The 20736-nt window shown below is 38.4% G+C and overlaps 3 protein-coding genes across 6 annotated transcripts; 2 read left to right on the top strand and 1 right to left on the bottom strand.

Annotated features, from left to right (window-relative positions):
* The first annotated feature begins 1191 nt into the window (after positions 1–1191).
* On the top strand, positions 1192–11838 carry LOC116768001 (zinc finger RNA-binding protein). 4 transcript variants are annotated; one of them, XM_032658610.2, is made up of 19 exons: positions 1192–1341; positions 1519–1655; positions 2418–2599; positions 3243–3381; positions 4123–4180; positions 4509–4888; positions 5388–5683; positions 5904–6023; positions 6090–6164; positions 6349–6537; positions 6762–6847; positions 7216–7432; positions 7517–7640; positions 8052–8146; positions 8964–9059; positions 9436–9588; positions 10099–10194; positions 10571–10676; positions 10988–11838. In XM_032658610.2, exons 1-19 carry the CDS (start codon positions 1289–1291, stop codon positions 11056–11058), a joined length of 2673 nt encoding a protein of 890 aa, XP_032514501.1. In that variant the 5' UTR covers positions 1192–1288; the 3' UTR covers positions 11059–11838. The 4 variants fall into 4 exon arrangements, with proteins under 4 accessions (XP_032514501.1, XP_032514502.1, XP_032514500.1 ...); XM_032658611.2 differs by having other exon boundaries at positions 4087–4180; positions 5481–5683; XM_032658609.2 differs by having other exon boundaries at positions 4087–4180; positions 6349–6525.
* Positions 11839–13239: 1401 nt separating this feature from the next.
* Positions 13240–13998, bottom strand: LOC116768024 (immediate early response 3-interacting protein 1). Its single transcript, XM_032658643.2, has 3 exons — positions 13808–13998; positions 13551–13652; positions 13240–13383 (listed from the first exon to the last, which is right to left on the bottom strand). Exons 1-3 carry the CDS (start codon positions 13893–13895, stop codon positions 13328–13330), a joined length of 246 nt encoding a protein of 81 aa, XP_032514534.1. The 5' UTR covers positions 13896–13998; the 3' UTR covers positions 13240–13327.
* A 2711-nt stretch (positions 13999–16709) lies between these two features.
* LOC116768009 (snRNA-activating protein complex subunit 3) lies at positions 16710–19632 on the top strand. The gene is made up of 6 exons (XM_032658623.2): positions 16710–17227; positions 17316–17532; positions 17842–17946; positions 18144–18305; positions 18488–18670; positions 18920–19632. Exons 1-6 carry the CDS (start codon positions 16809–16811, stop codon positions 19244–19246), a joined length of 1413 nt encoding a protein of 470 aa, XP_032514514.2. The 5' UTR covers positions 16710–16808; the 3' UTR covers positions 19247–19632.
* Positions 19633–20736: the final 1104 nt, after the last annotated feature.

The following is a 20736-nucleotide window of genomic DNA, read 5'->3' as shown; positions in this document are numbered from 1 at the left end:
ATTGCATTGAATGTAATAGAGGGAAATTATCTGACTAAAATTATTTTATAAAGCGTTGGAGACTGTTTTACACACACACACATGATTTGAACTGAGCGTGACATTAACGTCAACGGACAATTTGCTTGTTTTTACACACTTGCGATTTGCTGATATTATCATCATCTTGATAAGTCTCTGACCGATGAGTAGGTCAGACAGAACAGCCTGAGTGATTGTTTAAGATAGGCTGGTCTCGGGATGAACCTTGAAAAGACTAAAGTTAATGGCTTGTGTTCTCAAGGCTAATGATTCTGAAAGGCTCATATTGAAATTGTGTAAAAGACATCTTAGCCAAATAATCTAGCTTAGTGGCACAACTTGCAAATAGAAGGAATCAGAAGAATACGTTAGGTCGAAGGAGACTAGTACGCCATAATTTGGAGTTGTTAATCCTACAAACTCTCAAGAGCAGAAGTTTAAAAAACATATGTCTTACTACTTTTGATACTCACAGTAGATAAATTGCATAAATCCAAGGACTCTCAGCGGGCTATAGGGCGTGAGATGTTGGGAGTTTCTCTTGCACATCCAGCTCAAAATAAAGTCATACGCCAGAGAATTAAAATCACCGACATCTCACGCAGGTTTAGTACTTTAACTTGGAAATGGGCCCTGGCCTGGGGTGACAGACAACAGACAAAATATCATTCATCGATGATACACAAGCTGGGAAAAGAAGCAATAAGGTCTTGGCTTGTCAATTTGGTAATGGTCTCTTATTTAAGATAAATAGGGTTTTATTGTTGAAGTTCAAGTCGAATATTCTTTTTCTATTTGTGATATTTTATAACCTATTAACATAAAAATATGTATTTTTCACATGAGATTATTGATATATTAATAAATTTATGTACCTTTTTGTTAAAAATTTATTTTTAGTATTTCAAAATTCACCTAAATGTGAAGGTAGCTGTCAACGCAACTTAATTTAGTATGTATAATTATAAGTACAATAATAAGGGAATACAATATAATATATACTTACTTAAATTCTTATTTATTTGGCCAAAAGATTTTTACTACAGTTCTATGTATCTAAAATTTTTACTAATATCATTAAAGTACAATGTAAAAAATTACGTAATTTTTTAATTTGAACGTTTCTGTAGATGGTTATCCGTTTCCGTTTCTATAGTCTATGCTGTCAATCCGCCATAATAGTTCTATCAAAGACAAAACGCCGGTCTTTTATTTCTCGTTTTCCGCCCAGAAGAAAGTGAATAAATTTTTAGTGGAAAATTAGTAAATGATGGCTGCAAATAATTATTTTGGGTTTACCCATGGAGGGACCCAATATGGGTGAGTTTTATTAATGTTTTTTGCTATTATTATGATATTTGTGAAAGCTTAAACTAGAACTAATGAAATGCTCACAATTTCGTGTAATCAAAATGGCGTCAGAACTGTATTGATCGTGGAATTTTTGTGGAAAAGCCGTGATTTTGATTGTTAAAATGTTAGTTTGTGTAATTTTAGTGCGGCCACAGCTAGCGCAGCTTACGGCGGCCAAACGGGGTACGCCGTGGCGCCTGCTGCGACCGCCGCGACGTACGGAACACAACGTGCCGCAGCTACAGGATATGATACTGCGTACCAGGCAGCAGCCACGCAGGGTGAGTCGTTACTCATAATGCTAATTAATTAGTCATCCTTTATTTGCTTCTTATTATAAAACAGCAAAAGACAAACTCCTAATAGGTTACAGTAACGTGTTCTATTTAAAAACAACTCGACGCCCCACAACTGACAAGACTTATAATAACAAACTAACTAATCGTAAACTACTATAATAGCATTTTGTTTTTCATTTAAGGCGAAGTAGCAGTATATTAAATATTAATATGAAGTAAAAAAATGTAACAATTAAAGAGAGATTATTATTTACGATGATTTTGGTTTATTACATGATTGAATTAAGTAAAAGAACAAAGCATTGTAAATATAAATAACCCATTCAAAATATATATTTCTTAAGTATTTAAGTAAAGTAAGTAACATGGTCTGCCTGTGATTAATAACAAATGACGTGACGTTTATTGCTGTTGATTATTATTTGAGGAAAATAATATTTTTGACTTTGATAACCTCTTCACAAAAATTAATTACTTATTTTATACTATGCTTAAATAGTCTTTGGATTATAAGTGCCAAGATTCATGTAAATATAGTAATACAAATAGTTTTACAAGATTTTGTACTGTAACATGCAAATGGTAACTAAACTTGTGTGTTGAGTGAACAAAGTTTACTTTCAACATCATCATACAGGGAAGTGATGTCAAGAAATATGTATGTATGGCCACACTGTGTGGTGTATATATGCCTCTCATGTAAAAAATAATGTTAGTAATGTATATAATATCGATGATCTTCAGCGGCCCATGCCCACGCCCACGCTCACGCGGCTGCTGCGGCGGCGTCGGCGTATGACGCGAGCAAGTCTGCGTACTACCAGCAAGCAGCGGCCGCCTACCCCGCCGCTGCTCCCCCACAACCACAACCCACATATGATGCGGCGGCCAAGCCGGCTTACTCTACACCCGCAACATATGCGCAGGTAACAAACAAAATTATGAGTAATATAATATCTGGAAGTCTGAGATAAATCTGTATATAGAAGAGGTATACTACATGCGTACGGCACAACCAACTGTATTTAGTGTGTTTAAAATATTGTTAGGAATGTAATATAGTAACATATTTATACACAGTATAGGAGTGTGTACAAAAATTTCCATTCACAACTTACACACTCGGAACATTGGTTCTATTTATTATATGAAAGAAAAATTGTTTCCCGAATTCTATTAGTGCTTTGTTTATGGCCGATGGATAATGTGTCATAGGATAATGTATATCATTATCAGTAGTATACATGTATTGTTATAATGTATTCATTTTAAAGATCCCCCATGAGTCAGGTTAACTAAGAAAAAGAAAATTTACTTAATTTCCATCTTGTGGATAAATAAACTATACCACATCATATATTCCTCATATAATAGAAATTTTTCTGACCACAGCTGTGTTGTTGCCATTGAACAACTAGAAAATATTAAAAGGATCATATTACACTGTTAAAATATGTGTCAGTGGTAAAATCCCTTCTGTATCTATTGACGGCACTGTGTTTGCGACAGTTCATGTGAGATGGTATTTGTTATGTGTGTCATATCCAATGATTGCTTGTTTTTCGTCAGCCGTTGGTGACTCAGTATGGCCAGGGCGGTGCTCGCGGGGGAGGCACCAAGGCGGCGTACGGCAGCGTGTACACCGCCACCACCGCCGCGTCCTACCCCAGCCAGCCCTACACCCAGCCCGCGGCACAACCCGCCAAGCGTGAGTATAACACAACACACTGACCATGAAATATTTCTTAATTTATTGTTAATAATATTAGCCCAAAATTATCATTTTCATTGTTATTTAACATGATTACAAAATTTTCAATGTGATAACTTACTGATACATAACAATAACAATGTAAGCATTCCAACACCGAACACTACCTGTCAGAAACGCGTTGAAACTGCTAAAGACAAACACTCAAACACAGTATTGAACTAATGAGATAATAAAACTATGTATTTGTCAATCTGGAGATGAATCATTTTTCACAATTAATTCAAATGACATTTCGCTTATCTTCTAGTTTTCATGTCTCTTGCTTCTCTTTAAGTAAAATACTCTACTTACTATAATTCTGTGATTAAATATTCCTTTCATATAATATGTAGCCTACTCTCTGTTTGATTGTTTCTAACACTGATTTTTCATAGTTACTAAAACTCCATATTTCATATGTATTTAATACATGTATTATTTTGAAATTATATGTGTATTGGGTGTTACTTACAATGATAAAAAGATACGAATTAATTACTAGTAAATACGCGATATCGCCAAGTAGTTTAAAGTCGAAATTAATTTTTTATTGATGATAGATTAAACTTAGTAGATTCCAAAAGAACCTTTGACAGTTAGTGAGTGAAGTTTGAGTGAGATATTGAAAGATTTAGAGGCGATCGCGCTGTGTTGTTGTAGAGACGGCTAACAGGGGCACCTCTGCTTATGATACAGCTCTCTACAACGCGGCGACCATGTATGTGGCCCAGCAGAACAAAACCGGAGGCGGAGGGTGAGTAGTCATTGTACATTATCACTGTAACGTATTAGCGAGTACACACCTCGGTGTCTTTGTAAATTTTGATGACGGAATTCGGATCGCGTACCACATTTATAATTTCAAATAAAAAATAAATATATATATATATCAGTGAAGACTCAATCATCATTTTGTTCATATTCTGTTAGTTGTCGTAATGATATCTGATGAGATTGCATGAGCAATATTTATTTAAGTCTTATTTTAGTTAGTGCTTAATTTTATTTTAATATTCCAGTCTAATCATAAAATATATAGGCATGAAGTTCGAACGATGTACATCACTAATTGTTCTCTTCAGTGGCTGGAAGAACTATAAGGCCGGCGGAGCGGGTGCGGGCCAGGCGCGTCGCCCCAAGCCGCCACCTAAGGCGCAACAGCTCCACTACTGCGACGTGTGCCGCATCTCGTGCGCCGGTCCTCAGACATACAAGGAACATCTCGAGGGACAGAAGCACAAGAAGAAGGAGGCGGCCGTTAAGCTGGCGGCGGCGGGTGGCGGAGGCGGCGCGCGGGCCTGCGGGGCCTCGGCGCTGCGCTGCGAGCTGTGCGACGTGACGTGCACCGGCGCGGACGCCTACGCCGCGCACGTGCGGGGCATCAAGCACCAGAAAGTGGTGAAGCTGCACACCATGCTGGGCAAGCCCATCCCCTCCACCGAGCCTACCAAGCTGCAGCCCGGTGAGTCTGCTGTGTTCTGTCTGTCTCTTTGTTTCGTTGTGTTGATGTTTTTCCGTTTCTTTTAGCTGAGCATCCTTCCCGTGTAGGTCCCTGTTTAGTTGTTGGATGTTCGTCCTCCCTCCTCAAATATGACCTCCGCGGTGTGTCGGAGCTCATATTTGTGTCCCACGAGCTGACTCCCCCGAACGCCACAGTGACATATCTGTATGACGCGGTCGGCAGTTTTCTATCACGAAGTCAAATTTTCTCATCGAATTTTAACACTCGGTACAGATATGGAGTGTGTGTCGTGTGGGCCTTTTTTATTATGTATTTATTGCACGTAATGTAACTTGCGCGAGTCGACTGTCGACGATGCGTTCACAAGTTTCTCTAAACTGTTTTAAATATTTTTCTTTTTACGTTCGCCATTAAGCTTCTATCGTAGCTCAAAGTAGAAAAGGCCCATATACAAGTGACATCGACGATTTGAGAGAAAATTCGACTTTCCCACCGCTAGCCAAAAAGACGGTGGCCGGCGCGCCCAAGATCGCGTTCGTGGCGTCCGGGGGACTCAGCACCGTGGCCGCCGCTGACGCTCGCTCGCCCGCAGACAAGGACGACGACAAGGATGACGAGCCCGAGGCCGAACCCGAGGTGCAGCCCGTGGGGCAAGACTACATCGAGGAGATCCGGGGCGACGACGGCAAGGCTCTCAGCTTCAACTGCAAGCTGTGCGACTGCAAGTTCAACGACCCCAACGCCAAGGAGATGCACATGAAGGGGCGCCGGCACCGGCTGCAGTACAAGAAGAAGGTACATTTGCGCTCACCGACATTTAATACTAACCTAACATATGTATGAACGATGGCCACTGTGATTACTTAGTAAAAGGTTTGAGACGCTCGTTGAGCCTGGGGGGTGACCGCCAAGAGTTCCGAGAGTCAAATGATTACAAGCTGCAATGAGTTTGAAACGTTAAAATACATTAAATAAGATCATTATAACAGAATATTAAGATCTTCGCCCGTCACAGGTACAACCCGACCTGGAGGTGAAAGTGAAGCCGTCGATGCATCAGCGGAAGCTGGCCGAGGCGAAGGCGCAGCGCATGTTGGTGCGTGACGAGATATGGGCCAGGCGACGCATGCACGATGTACGTATACAACCATCACGATAGACACGCTGCGTGACTCGAATGATGAAACGTGACCTTCCACAGGGAGGGGACGAGGACGAGCGACTGTACTGGGAGGGAGCGGACTGGTGGAGGACGCCGCACCATCATCACCACCATGTGAGTACACCGACACTGACCATATAAACAAAAGGAACTTGTTTTACTGGAGAAAAAAACATATCCATCATTGTAACGAGAAATAATAAACGTTGTTGATAATTGATACACATTAGAAAGCCATTAGCACCATATGATAGTGTGTAGACTGTAGTGCTTGAATTTAACACATTGTATACACCAGGGCATGTCTCTGGGCTACGGGCCAGTGGGGCGGCGGCCGGAGACGTCGGACGACCGGCACGTTCTCGCCAAACACGCCGACATCTACCCCTCGGAGGCCCAGCTGCAGGACATACAGCGAGCCGTCTCTCACACCGAGAAGGCGCTCAAGTCGCTGTCGGACGCGCTCGCTGAACAGGCACGTCCTAAGGTGCACACTATACACTAGCGGGCCGACCTTGATCTCATTACTTTAATTTTGAATAATGCTCTTATTGAAACATAATTTTGGCTTCATATTACAAACTACAATCTTTCAATTTCTAAACTTTCATTAATGAATTTTACTTTCTGTGATGTCAGATAATTTCTGTCATATAAAGAAATCCTGTCATGATAGACGTCAGTTATTAGTTTATTCTATTACTATTACAGGGTCAGCCATCAAAATCACAAATCAAGCAGGAAGATAAGAAGGAGGAGAAGGTGGAGGGGAAGGAAGACGGACGAGACAACCAACTGTGAGTCATACAACACACACACACTGGAGACGGGGTTGAATCACCATGGCATGAGTGGGGAGATTATATTCAGATATTCTTCACACAGACAGACAGTATCAAACAAGATTTGTGATTGAAATACTTGAACCAACTCCCCATACCTAGTTTGATGATGGCAATTGTGGTGAGAAAACTGCAGCCTGGGGTTTCAACCGTATCAAAGACAATACTTTAATTAAAATAGGATACAGTGAACCATCCCTCGACGCCAACAGCATTTGGAAAAGCAACTAGAATATTCTATCTCTGAGTTTGCAGGATTCTATATATTGCTATATTTTGTTTTCGACTTTTGGTACATCAGGACTAACTGTGTCCTCCTCCAGGTTCTCGTTCGTGGCCGAGGGCGAGGCGGCTCCGTGCGCGACCTCTGGCGCCGCGCGCGCTTTGAAGGGAGTGATGCGAGTGGGTCTGCTGGCCAAGGGTCTGCTGCTGCGAGGAGACAAGGACGTGCGTCTCGTGGTGCTCTGCCACGACCGACCCACCGTCACGCTGCTCAAGAGGGTCGCCGCCGACCTGCCTGCGCATCTCAACAAGGTCAAGGTGGGCAACCCGACTGGTGTTCAAAATATATAACCCCATTACCCATAACAAACATGTTACTATTGTTTGTGTGCGTGCTTCCAGGGTCCGTCTGAGGAGCCTCGTTACAAGGTGGAGCTGCAGGCGGCCGAAGGAGCCGTGCAGGTGTCAGATGGGAACGTGGCCGTCAGGGTGTCGCTGACCTCCGCCGTTATGAGGGAACCGGCCGGTGAGAGGGGCGGGGGGTCCGGGGCGAGGGGAGGGGGGAGCACTGAAACTCAGAACAAACTATCTATTGTGACAAGCGATCTTTGCTATATAGTATACATGATGCTCTCTTTGAAGATAATTTGTTCGAAGATGTTGTGTTGAATTATTTTTAGGTGTGAGTAGGATAAGCGGCGAGAGGAAAAGGATTTTTGATCATCCCCCCGTATATCACGTGCGTTGCTCTCCGCAGTGGTATATCGTGTCTACTGAAACGGAGCAAACATATTATCCTTCCCTATCTGTCGCGTCCATACCTCGTGTGTGTGTATGTGTAGGGCGGTAGGCGGTAGGCTATAGGCTGCCTCCCCATGTTTGCCCCGTTTTCGTCGATGTGTTGATGGTCAAACACCCTTTGTATTGTTGTCGCTAGAGGGTGGCGACATAAAGCGAGACGACAAGGATGTGCTACCGCGGCAGAAGTGTTTGGACGCGTTGGCCGCCCTTCGGCACGCCAAGTGGTTCCAGGTACATTCGCCCACATTACAGACGTGTGCGCACTCCCCACTAGACGCTAGGCCGGGGACCCACTCCGCCGACGGAACTTTGCATTCATTAGTCTTTTGTTCATTCTTATACTTGTGGAATTGGAGATTGCTTTTTAAGGTTACATTCAAAGGCGTCAACACTGGCACTATATTTATTTCACTATACGAATATTTTGCACGTATACTACTGTGAGTGTTGATTGCAGCTAAATGTTAAATTGTATTTTGAACGAATTGAAAAAAAAAGAATAAACAAAATGTACATGTAATTTGCCAAAATCGCTTCTCACTAGTGCCGATGACGGACTTTATGAGCGGGAGTGCGCACGTATATTTTAGTCACATGTTTATTTTTGTTTTATCATTCAGAAGTAGAGTTCGATTTAGTTAAAGATAAAAAAAGATAATTGAAAAGATAAGTTATGACTCCCTTGAACATGTGGCTACGAGTGCTGGTCTTGGAACGAATCAGCGTTTCCTCGCACTTTGCTAGCCGCCGGGAGCGAGTAGCGGCGGGGGGTCACTGCTCACTTGTTATATTGCATAATGAAATTATATCAGCTTTAAAAAGATCGTCCGCCTACTACCGAAGAAACGAAACTTAAATAGAGGAAAGGAACGATCAGACAGACGTTTGAGGTCATTAGAGATAACTATAAGTAAGAGCGCAAGTTTCCTTTCTTCGTTAATACACGGACGGAAAGAGCAGAGCCAGCCGGCCCCCCGGCTACGGGGTGAGGGTGTAGGGTGTGGGCGGGTGAGGGTGGAGGGTGAGAGTGACGCGAGGGTGTGCGCAGGCTAGGGCGGCCAGTCTGCAGTCGTGCGTCATCATCATCCGCATCATGCGGGACCTCTGCCGCCGTGTACCCAACTGGACGCCGCTCAACCCATACGTGAGTACTGATCCCACCTACCCTCTTTGTTGAAATATGTTTCTCAAAACAAGTTTCTCTCCGATATGTAATACTTAAATATATTAATTTGATTTATTTTAAATGAAAATAGCATCAATAATGATCCAAAGCTCTATTGATGATATATGTATGTATATGTCGGCCCAAAATCGCTTTTACTCGTATCAGCATATAGTAACAGTTAACGAGCAAGCTACCTTAATTTGAAATATATTTCGTATTCATTCTATTTCTTTTCCCACCACTTCTTATGAAATGTAACTTAATTAAAAACGATCATGATTTAAATTTTGTTATACATAGAATATCTTAGATATTTTATTATTGAGTCACGTGTCCGGTCCCCGTGTCCCAGGCGATGGAGTTGCTGGTGTCGGGTGTGATGCAGTCGGCAGGGGGCGCGTTGTCCCCGGGCGAGGCGCTCCGCCGGGTGTTGGAGGCGGTTGCGGGGGGCCTGCTGCTGGAACACGGCCCCGGCCTGAGGGATCCCTGCGAGAAGGATCTCGTTGTACGTATAGGGAGGGGTTTAGTGCAGACAGGCATTCCATCAAACAATATAAAAAGTGTAAACGAAATCAATGTTCCTGATATTATTAACAACATTTTCCAATGTAATTTCTTGAACTATTACACTTCTAGTTCGTGAGAATTATTCTGTAAAATCCAAACGATGACAATCTAAAATACTATAATTAATGAACTTAACGAACAAGTGAAAATCTTAAATACTATTTTATTAATAAACTTAAAATTCTTATATGTAATATAAACTCAATATTTAATTTCTCGCAAAAAAATATATCAGATTTATCAGCGTGGTTAGCCCACTGTGCGTTACGATTAGAGCGTTCTGTCATTACATATGTACAAAACAAGCACAGCATAACTCTTCAGACGGGAATCTTCAGTATTGTTACGACCCATTTACGTAGTTTTATTAATATGTCTATCTAAAAGCTTTATAACACCTATGGCCTTACTTCATCCGCCTTACCCCTAATTAATTCGTACGTCTCAGGACGCGCTGGGTAACTTGCCACCACAGAAGAGAGAAGACCTCACAGCATCAGCGCAACAGTTCCTGAGAATGATCGCCTTCAGACAGATACACAAAGTGAGTTGACTTCACGACACACCTCACACATGTATTACAGTAATTATTGTAACTATTCTTATTCCCTCGTGTACAGAAATAAATAATCATTTTAAAATATATGTTGTATGTATTCAAAACTTTCGTTTAGGATTAATTATTAATGTTGTTCTTTTATTAACATAAATAGCACTTAGGACATGGCTCTTCATAACTTTTACATTGTTATAGTTTTAATAACAAAAAGAAGAAAATATTCGATAACCGCCATTGTCCACGGCTTTGGTCACATTTTTCGTTGTTTGCTTATAAATTGTTAACTATAACAAGCAGTCATTGCTTGTGTTTTTCGTCACTGCCCTGTCGGTACACCGTGTAACAGTAATGTAACCTGCAGGTGTTGGAGATAGAACCTCTTCCCAAGTTGAAACACACCACGGGCTGGAAGTTCCCCCGCAAGCGACGCCGCTCCGCCGCCGACAACGAGTCAGACGCACCTAACGGTACACTAGTCATTAGTACAATACTGAATACCTACTATAGTAGTGTTCAATGCACGTTTATTATTTGAGAAATACAGACCAAGTTATAGCAAAAAAAAATTCTATCGTTTTTTCTGTTCTCCTGAAGCGATTTATATGTTTGTCATTTCTTCACTCTGTCTCTTTAATAAAGTCCTTTGTCTTGCTTCAATAAATTATTCTCCTTAGAATATTTCCTGAACTCATTATCATTTTGTTAGTTGTAACTGAAATGTGCCCTTATAAAATACTGTCTGAAGATTAGTTGTTAATGTACAACTATATATTTACAGGTGAAGGCAAAGTAGTGAAGACGGAGGAAAAGGCGGACGCCACAGAGACGAGCGTCGCCGCCAAGAAATAATATGTACGAGGATAAAACTAAAACGCTGACTAAGTGGATATGAACACACTGAGAGATGGATATAGGGAAATGTTTATATTTATTTGAGAGAGTTATTTTCTACTATAGTGTTAACCAGCGCGACCCGACCACGCCGGGCCGGGCCGGGCCTCCTCACCTGAATATATTTTTGTGTACACGTCACGTCACATACCTATGTAAATATTACTTTTACGTCACCGATCGATCTGTCCAACTACGTTATATCGGTTTAGTCCAGAGTTAGGTAGTAGTGTAACGTAGCTAGCGCGACGTCACGGAACGTCTATAATTATAGTTATTACAGTTAGTGTAAGGCGAGATGACAGGGAACGAGACAGTCCGACGGGCGGCCAGCGGCGAGCGGCCGACCGAGAGGCGCGCGTCGGATCACACTTATATGTTAATATTGATATAGGATCACAGTATTCGACCTTAGAGTGTTTAGTTCCTTCGACCGTTATTATTTGTAGGCTAAGGACCGTATCTATAAGTCTGTATAGTTTTATTGATCGCTGCGAGTCACGCGTCTCATATTTTGTGATTCTTTACCCGCTGGTGTCGCGTTAATTCTAAATTAACAATTGGATTTGTGTGATGTGAGTTATAACGCGTGTTGTCGGAGCAGGCCGCGACTCCGCGAGCCTTGATCTCTGACGTTATGGGAGTCTGTTTGTTTCCTATTGAGGAATATTCGTTTTTATATCCTTATCATACGAGACTACTTTTGGATATTAATGTCAATAAAGAGTTAAAACTATACATTATATTTTATTTCTTCAATTCCCTGGCGGTATCAAAAACGTTAAGTCCCAAAGGTAACGAGAGATGTGCTGTGTGTAAATTCAGGATAACACGATTTATGGCCACTGAAGTTATTTGAATCAACTTGTATCTAATTATAAAGGAAGCTAGTGTGCTCCGGACACAGGATCTGTAACATGACATATCTGTATTATATCCCCTCGCCCACATCACTATTGCCATTAATTTCGTCATAATAATACAGAAATTGATTCTGTGTATAATATCTACATAGGCAATATGAGACTCATCTGGAATGTCTAATAAGTTTTTCTATTTTAATTAATTTAAACTTACATATGTTATCTTAGTAACTTTTCTATGATAGAAATTAGCGAAGAAATTATGTATTTCGGTATCCAACTTGCTTTTTATCCGGAGTATAATGGTGGTTATTGCCGATTCACGCTAAGACACCAAGCCCATTAACACTGGCATAAACAACAACAACAATTGTTAAGCAGACGACAGAAGAGTTGATGTTCTCTTCGCTGGCCGAACAAATATTCCCCTCAGCTAAGTGAAAGAGAGCAGTGCCTATGCGCTTCAATTCAGCAGATAGCAGGTTTTCAAATGAAGTAGGGCGGCCCTAATTCAGTTAGTCTCCAAGAAAAATTTACTGAGTGTGTCGCTACGACGACCCCATTTTCTTTAGTTCCAAAATTCTCCTAAATGTAAATTAATGTATCCTTATTTGGTGGACTTATATATAGGGCGGTGTCCAGTTTAATTTTTCAAAGACATTTGGAAAATAAAGATTTATTAGCTGCCAAAAGGTAGGAAGTAGGTACATATGTACTGAGTAGAGCAAGAAAGTATTTTATACAGAGACTTTTTTTATACTATACAAAGCTAAGGTCCCCACTGGGAGGACTTTTCATCTCATCCCTTGGAAAAACAGAAAAAGAAAAGGAAAAATTATAACCACTATACAATCTTATTATTTTTATAAACTACACTTATTGTCAAACAGGTCTTTTAACATAGCTTTTAATTAGTTTTTTTTTTGTTGTTTAAAAAACGGACAATCCCCTAATGGTTGCATCTTCATAAAGTCACCATATTATTATTATTGGATAAAAAAACATAATTGTTATTAAAAGAATATATGGCCAGATTACTAATGAATTACAATCACATCATAAGCATAGAGGAGAGGCGGTGATAGATTACACCACTGGAGCCGTAATGAAATTAAACGATTCAAAAATGTATTTACTTTAGTAATACCGATATGTAATTTTAATAGGATAATGAATAATAACTCAAGATAAGTGAACATTCTTGTGGGAAGAAATCAATCAAAATATTGGAATTAAAAACAAATCAAAGTCTTTGGGTATAAGTAAAACAAGAAAGTTACTTTAAAAAATTATAATTGCTTTAATATACATTTATATTTCACCATGCCGTCACAACACTGCTTATTGTAAAGATTCTGGACCCATTATCCTAATAGTAACTTGAAAATTATTGTTACTATGTTAAACGCTATCAACGGAACTGAAAAGATGTGAAATAAACTTTATTCATTATGTTCATCAATTTAAATTATCTTTTGAACTCACAATAAAAGTAAACATGGTGTGAAATATATGTTTAGTGTTAATTTAGATGCAAATGTGTATGCTCATTAATACAATTTAGTTTAGTTATTATCATATACTTACTTCTGGTAACTGTCCTTATTGATCTGACCAAATTCAAGATTTGAAATTTAATTGACGATTGATCTTCGAAGCCTTGGTTGGGACCGTTGGCACCCCATCCCACTGAGAGCAATCAAAATAAACAATATGAATAGAAACTATCTATGTAACAATAAAAACTTCAGATTTCTAGAATAATTACTATTAAAGACTTTTAAGAAGATTTCTTGTAATATTTAACAGTTTTGTTATGTGCAGTGAATTAAAATTGGACATACTTTTTTGCATAAACCTCTCTTCATGAAGAACACACACGGCATTAAGGCATAGAAGGGTAGCTTCAAACAAATTCCACAGAGATAACATTATAAGATATTCATAAAGATTTCCTAAAAATAAATGTAGTTAATTAGTATTGACAATTTAAAATGTATTTGTTGTGACTTGTGACATTAAATTGACAAATGTTCATCTTATACGCGACAATTGTCAAGTCTTGAAGTCTACAAAAAATTATGTAACGGATACTCGTCCAAAATCATTATATAAACAAAATATTATGGTGAACATTATATGTTTAAATCAAATTATTGGTGGACAAGAGTAGGCTTTGAAAGACTTTTAAAAAACAGACATTATTAATGAAATGAAAATAAATAGAGTCTGTACTAATTTTTATGTAATTTAATTAGTCTTTAATTACCCCACATTGGACAGCCTTTACTTCTGGGACTACAAAATTTAATACATTTGTAATAATAATCAAACTTAATTTTAGTAAAAGAAATCCAATATGTCATTGACTCCTTTGCAATTGATAGAAAGTAAATTTTAATCATCGTCGTTAATTTTCCTATTAATGTGATCGTAGTCGATCCTATGGAGATTGGGTTTCTTGATATATTTTTTGTAACATAGAAATCCCCCTTTTGCAGTATATGTGAGTCCTATAACAAGTGGACGATGCAAGCGAATAGAAGTCAAGAAAGTAAGAGTTTATTAGACACTCCAATCTCCAGCGTTGGTGAAGATCATGACAAGAATGTTGCTTCTTCTATTGGTAATGTTTTTATACTGCTGAAAGTGCTTCACGATTATGAAATTGAACTGATGATGATAGCTGAATTCCAAAAAGAACTATAGGTAAAATTCCTGTCAATACAACTCAAATTGAAGACACATAGAACTCCTATAATGGCATTAGGATAATCCAAAATCTTATTCATATTTAAAAGGAATATTGTATTAGGAAAGTGGAAATTATAAATCACTAAATTATGTGTGGTTCCTTTGAAACATACTTCAAGTTTTACCCAGAGGTCATCACATACAGTTATTTTGTTAATTACGGTAAAGAGTACTCCACTTTCATTTCTATTGGACGTGACGCTTTCCGTCACCCGCTTGTCAACAAGAATAATTACCTCGAATCTGAGAAACGGTTTTCTGATAAAAATCCTGTTTATGAGGTTTTAACCCGCGAACATATGGGTAGTAGTCAGTAGGTATATATCTGATTCATTTTACATTATCTAAATAAAGCATATACTTAAAAAGGTCATGCTTTATTTTATAGGCATACATTTAAATATGAAAGTTAATCGATTTTTTCTACTTTTGGTGTTTTTAGATGAATATTTGAAGACGTTTTACATTGTCTGACATCTATACATCCATTCATATCCCAATTAAATTTGTATTCTTTTTTCTCAGGCTACAATCCGATTGTTGCATGCTGAGACTTGTTATCTGGCGAAAGATGCTCCAATACATAAATACGTCTTCTTTCATCTCCGATACCTGTATGGGCTGTGCACAACTAAGCGTTTTGATGTAACTTGTTGAATTTAATAGATTAAAGCAGAAGATTATCACGTTATCGTGGAGAATTAAATTGGACTATTTAAACTAGACCCAGGGTTTTTGATAAGGGTAATGTTTATGACTAAATCATCTTCCACGTTACATCCTGTAACCGCACCCAATAACTCATCTATCGTAACAAGATTTTCATTTTTATTTTCACACTGTAATTTTTTAAGCGCATGGCGGGCACTCTGATCAATTTCGTGGACCCTTGGGACAAGCTCGATATTGATTGGGTGTAATCTGTTATTGCCTTCCTTTAAATACTAGGCATCCTCAGAAAACATTATCAGAAGCATGTAAAATTTGCTGTAAAGTCTCTCGACCGTAATAGAACATGGTTAGTAACTTTTGGTTGTAACAGGTCAAGTGGGTGATTAATCGTTGCTCTCATCACTTACAATAATGTTTTGAATATTGTACAAACAATATATTATAACACCTTTTATATCACTAAACTGTGAGCACTTTTAAAGGTATTCACGTATCTAGAGCAGCGTTTTACCGATAAAACTAGTTATTGATAGTTTTAGAAAAATTCTATTTTTCACTTTATTTCACTATATAGTGTAATAATATTTTGAATATTCTACTTTAAATGCACTTACCTGTTGTAAGAGTGCTGAGAGTACTAGATTGCCTAAAAAAATTATAAAGAAATTTTTAACTACGATAAGCAAATAAATGCTAAGTTTCGGTAATGAAGCTGAATGTTTTTTATCAAGAGATTAGAGAAAGACTGTCCGCACTTGCAGTCTTCCTTGCATAAGATACGGCTGCGAGATTCAGAAAACAACAAGCTGATGTAGAGAATAACTTGGCAAAACTGAAAGAGCAATGGAAAGAATCCAAAGGCAACGATATAAAAACATAAAACATCTAAGATGGTGGTGAAAGTGACATATGCTACGTAGCAAAATAAATAAACTGAGCAAATAAGTAACGTTATGGTTGCCAAGAAAAGATATCAGAAGACAGATCCATCCGAAAACAAGGCTTCTAACTCTAGGACTATACTGTACCAGAGTTGCAGAAGATCTAACACAATGGAGAGACCTGACGGAACCCAGTGCTAAGAGGCACGAAGAATTGCGATATATACTGAAAAAACTAGTATTCATAAAATCAAAATATCAAAATGAGTCATGTGTCGGTAATAAAAGGATTTTTTTAATTGTTTTTAATGTTTTTTGATATAGTTTTCATAACTACGGATAATAAATAAAAATATGCATGCTGTGAAATAATTCAAAGGCTTAATGTACTTGCAGTCTAAACAAAAAAATTGACATTGACAGCTATTTGAAATATTTAGGTTTCGGACTTCATTGAAACTTATCCGTTGTTTTGAAAACATAACATTGATTATAAATGGAAAACTCGGTAAAGTTAAACAAACACTCTTAACAAAAAATGGAAATTAATACTACTACAGGTGTCATTTCTAACGATGAACCCGGAGGCGTTAAAGAAAATGTTGAAAATGAAGGTGATTCGGTTTCCTCGCAAAGTACATCTTCGGATTGTAATACGAATAGAGAAGTCTTAATTAATGCAGCAGCGGATTGTTATATAGACCCAAATCTTAAACGGAACGCTAAAGTTAGCATATTTGGAGAAGATAAAGGACCCAAATTATATCCAGTCAAGGGTAACGTCGTAACGCCCCCAATTATATCAAAAAACCTACCAGTAGCTTTTCAATTCATGCCAATATATAGTAAATCAGCTTCCAAAGATACCATTGATGAAATACAAAATAATAGAGTGCGGGAATATGTTGGCTTTGATTTAAGTGATAATGAGTACGAAAAATTAGAACACTTCTGCAGGTACGATATTATTGAACTATATAATATATTTATTCGTAGAACTATACTCATATAAGAAATGTTGTAGTAAATCATATTTTATTTTCAGTCCAGAACACTTGAAAATTGGCAATGAAATAGTGATGTCAACTCGTTATCCCATTCAAGGTTTGTTACCATGTAAGGAAGTAGATCCAGAGCCGAGGGCTGGAGATAATCTGTGTATATTAAAAAAACTGAAGCTGAGATTAACAAAGGATGTTCGGAATCGCTATCCCAATAGAATGAAGTACAGAGCTGTGAGACTACTACCATTACCGAATGAGGTATCAGAATTATCTGACCATTAATATTAACTTTCTTGTTTACTATACTATACACTATATGAGGTATTCCTCTAACATGACCTTTGATATTATGTAGAGAAATTACATATTTTACATTATTTTGTTTGTACTACATTGAATTAGTAGTTGTCATTCTTTGCTTTATCTCTTCACAGTGACTATTTTAGCAACTTTGAATGTTTTTGGTGTTTACTATAACCAATATAAAATATTTGATAACTTCATCAGATAGAAATTAATAGATCATTTATAAAATTCACAGATTATAATATATTAATATTGTTCCAGTCAAATGATTACAAGATATCTTTGTCTCCGCTGGAGCCGGGCAAGGATCTGCTGTTTCATGTGAGAGTTTACCGACCCTTCACTTACAGCGGCAGAGATCAGAATGTAAGGACTTAGTCAATAGAATACGAGTAAAAAAATATCCAGTTATATTATTCTTTTGCGTTAAACTGCATGATTATTAATATTATCTTAATATTATGAACTAGTTTTTTTACTAAACTTATTTAGCCTACAATACTTATTGCCTTTTACTTATTTGTTAATTGTTTGATCCTTTTATATTTTTAACTTTGTTGAAGGACAAGAGGTATTCTCGTCACTCATTGTTCAGTAGTGACATGATAATGTTGGGGAGACAGAAGTTGACGGTTCTCAGAGACAGGATAGTTTGTGCCAATGATGTCGGGATGAGAGTTGATGTATCTGATCAGCCGGATGAACTGCCGACTAGTTCTGCAAGGGTAAGATCAGAAATTTATTGGGAATTGAGTTATTGAACAACTTGAGTAATTTGAGTATTTTAGGAAACTTGAATATCTTACAAAAATTGTAAGAACACTCGGAGTAATTTATGTAATAACCTGCTGTTGCTCAAGTATTCATTGTAGTTAATATATACTCAATATAACAAAGTTTTTTCCAGGATCTGTTCCCGTCTAATTTCCTGTTCATCAATAATAAGTTCTATGTGGACACGCGGCCAGGGTGTCGCGACCTGTCCGAGCCGCTCAGGCTTTGGGCCTCCACTAGAGGACTCGGGGTCTTCGACCATACTCACATGGATGTAAGGCTGGATGAGCTGGAGGTGAAACTTGGACATCCAGAGGTAGGGGTGGAGGGTGGAGGCTAGATGATAATAGTGGGGAGTTGTAGGGATATAGTTTTCATAGTAAAATTTTTTGTTGTGTATCAGGAATATGAATACTAGAACTTCCAGCAGGAATTCTAGCGTCAAATTGTTTGCTGTGAGACTATTTAATCTGAATTACTCTAGAAGACAATAGGATCTTGTAATAACAGATAGTAAAATTTCTTGATACCTCCCGATGCTGACTGTAGTAACCATATTTGCCAGGTGTACGTCCATCAAGGTAACTGTGAGCATCTGTTCACGTTCTCGGAGATCCGACTCCTCAACCCGACCGATCCCCAGAAGTTAGTATACTACCCGTACTCCACGGCCGTGTCTCAGAACCAGACCATATACTGTACCACGTGCGCTGAATTTGGCGCCAAATGGATAGTGACCGGCTGTGAGAAGGTGCCCTTCGACCCGGCGTTCTTCTGTGATACTTGTTTGAAAATATATTTATACAAGGACGGAAAGAAAATATGTGATTTTAAAGCGTACGCCTACAGAGGGAACGACCTGAACCTGTTGAAACCACCAGCTGCTGTGTAGACCTGGAGTGCGGGAACATTCATTGTCATGGAAGATGAACATACCATTAATATGAATATTGCGTCTGTTAAGGGTCCCAGCGAGGTCTCCGAGCTGATTGCAACCAAACAGTATACTTATTTATATATTACATGGTGATTGTCACTATGCTTAGGCCAAGTCAGTACCGTCTCCATACAAACGAGGCGTGTAACGTTCAATAACCCACTTTAATACTATGACGTGTGAAGGTTTATGAATGAAAACTGGAAACGCTCTGTATGCAGTGTGACAATGCTCACTTGGAGTAAGCACAGTGAAAAGAAACATTAGTCTTAAGTACTACAGTGTGTACTTAAGTACTTAGATGTGGTCAAACAAAGTTCTGTGGTATTATAACTAGAAAATTTTGTTTTATTTATCCCAAGATATGGAAGATGTAGAGTAAAAACAGTGGTTTCTTTAGTTATCTGATACAGCATTAGAAAAATATCAAAATCCCACGACTCAAACTTTGTCTTAATTTGGTACATATATTAAAATAAGTGTACCTGTAAATTTCTATAGATATATGTGAAGTAATGCTTTTGATAGTTTGATGATGTGCATGTGTGCGTGTGTGAATGTGCATGTGTGTGTGAGTCTATGAAGTGACTCTTATATCGGAAGACTGTAGAATGAGTTCAGTAGTCACGAGATAGCCGAGAGATGGTTAATCAGCCTCTGATCAGATTAGCAGGAGTCAGCCTCGTTAACCTACATACCGCAACGTGATGATGTCATCGACATGAGGATCAGCTGACAAAATATATAACATTATATAATTCTTTACTTTTTATACTTTTACATTTGACTTTTCGACTTAATGATATAAAGTCTTAACACTATAAAATCACCCCCAGTTCTTAACCTGCCCGAAGAGGTTTATATTTTAGACACAAGTCTCATTAACAGGCGTGATCCTTCTTTTACCCTTGATTTTTAACTTCACCTAGAAAGTAGAACGTCTTACGAGATATAAATATGTAAATTTTCAAACATCAGCATCAACCCAGAGCTTCAGTGACGACTAGGCTTGCTGCTGATTAATTCTTTCTACTGTCAATGTTTTAGATCTCCGTTTTAACTTAATTTTTCCTAATAAATTGGATTTCTTTTGGGCGGTCCGAAACTAATGACTTATATTTTGCCTCATGACTATTTGGAGACAGGAGGTGATTCCAAACAGGCAACGGATCTTCAGTTGTCCCCCGTATGTGGCCGATGCCTATGAGGAGCCCTTTATTTGTTTGCCACTTTATTTTTATAAAAAATTGCTAAGGGTGTGTCGTAGGAATGGAATTTGTCGAACGAGTCCGTGAATCATTAGGTTTGTATAAGAATGGTACAAAATGCTTCTAGAAATAATCTTGACTTAATGTTGTTATCATCAATAAGTACATCATGCTGATGCATTGTGGACATATTAATTTGTGGCCAAGAAACTATATGAAGGATATATTAGTCAAATA

Source organism: Danaus plexippus, chromosome 19 (genome assembly GCF_018135715.1).
Source record: "Danaus plexippus chromosome 19, MEX_DaPlex, whole genome shotgun sequence".
NCBI lineage: Eukaryota > Metazoa > Arthropoda > Insecta > Lepidoptera > Nymphalidae > Danaus > Danaus plexippus.
This window is presented reverse-complemented; position numbering and strand designations above follow the sequence as displayed.

What these genes read in the sequence shown, in the direction of transcription:
- LOC116768001 (XM_032658608.2), top strand. Translation starts at nt 1,289, where the DNA reads ATGATGGCTGCAAATAATTATTTTGGGTTTACCCATGGAGGGACCCAA. An exon ending in AACAAAACCGGAGGCGGAGG is followed by an intron (nt 4,181 to 4,508) that starts GTGAGTAGTCAT and finishes TGTTCTCTTCAG; the next exon opens with TGGCTGGAAGAACTATAAGG. An exon ending in CGCATCTCAACAAGGTCAAG is followed by an intron (nt 7,433 to 7,516) that starts GTGGGCAACCCG and finishes GCGTGCTTCCAG; the next exon opens with GGTCCGTCTGAGGAGCCTCG.
- LOC116768024 (XM_032658643.2), bottom strand. Translation starts at nt 13,895, where the DNA reads ATGTTATCTCTGTGGAATTTGTTTGAAGCTACCCTTCTATGCCTTAAT. An exon ending in AGAGAGGTTTATGCAAAAAA is followed by an intron (nt 13,653 to 13,807) that starts GTATGTCCAATT and finishes GATTGCTCTCAG; the next exon opens with TGGGATGGGGTGCCAACGGT. An exon ending in AATAAGGACAGTTACCAGAA is followed by an intron (nt 13,384 to 13,550) that starts GTAAGTATATGA and finishes ACATCTTTTCAG; the next exon opens with TTCCGTTGATAGCGTTTAAC.
- LOC116768009 (XM_032658623.2), top strand. Translation starts at nt 16,809, where the DNA reads ATGGAAATTAATACTACTACAGGTGTCATTTCTAACGATGAACCCGGA. An exon ending in AAATTAGAACACTTCTGCAG is followed by an intron (nt 17,228 to 17,315) that starts GTACGATATTAT and finishes TTTTATTTTCAG; the next exon opens with TCCAGAACACTTGAAAATTG. An exon ending in TACTACCATTACCGAATGAG is followed by an intron (nt 17,533 to 17,841) that starts GTATCAGAATTA and finishes ATATTGTTCCAG; the next exon opens with TCAAATGATTACAAGATATC.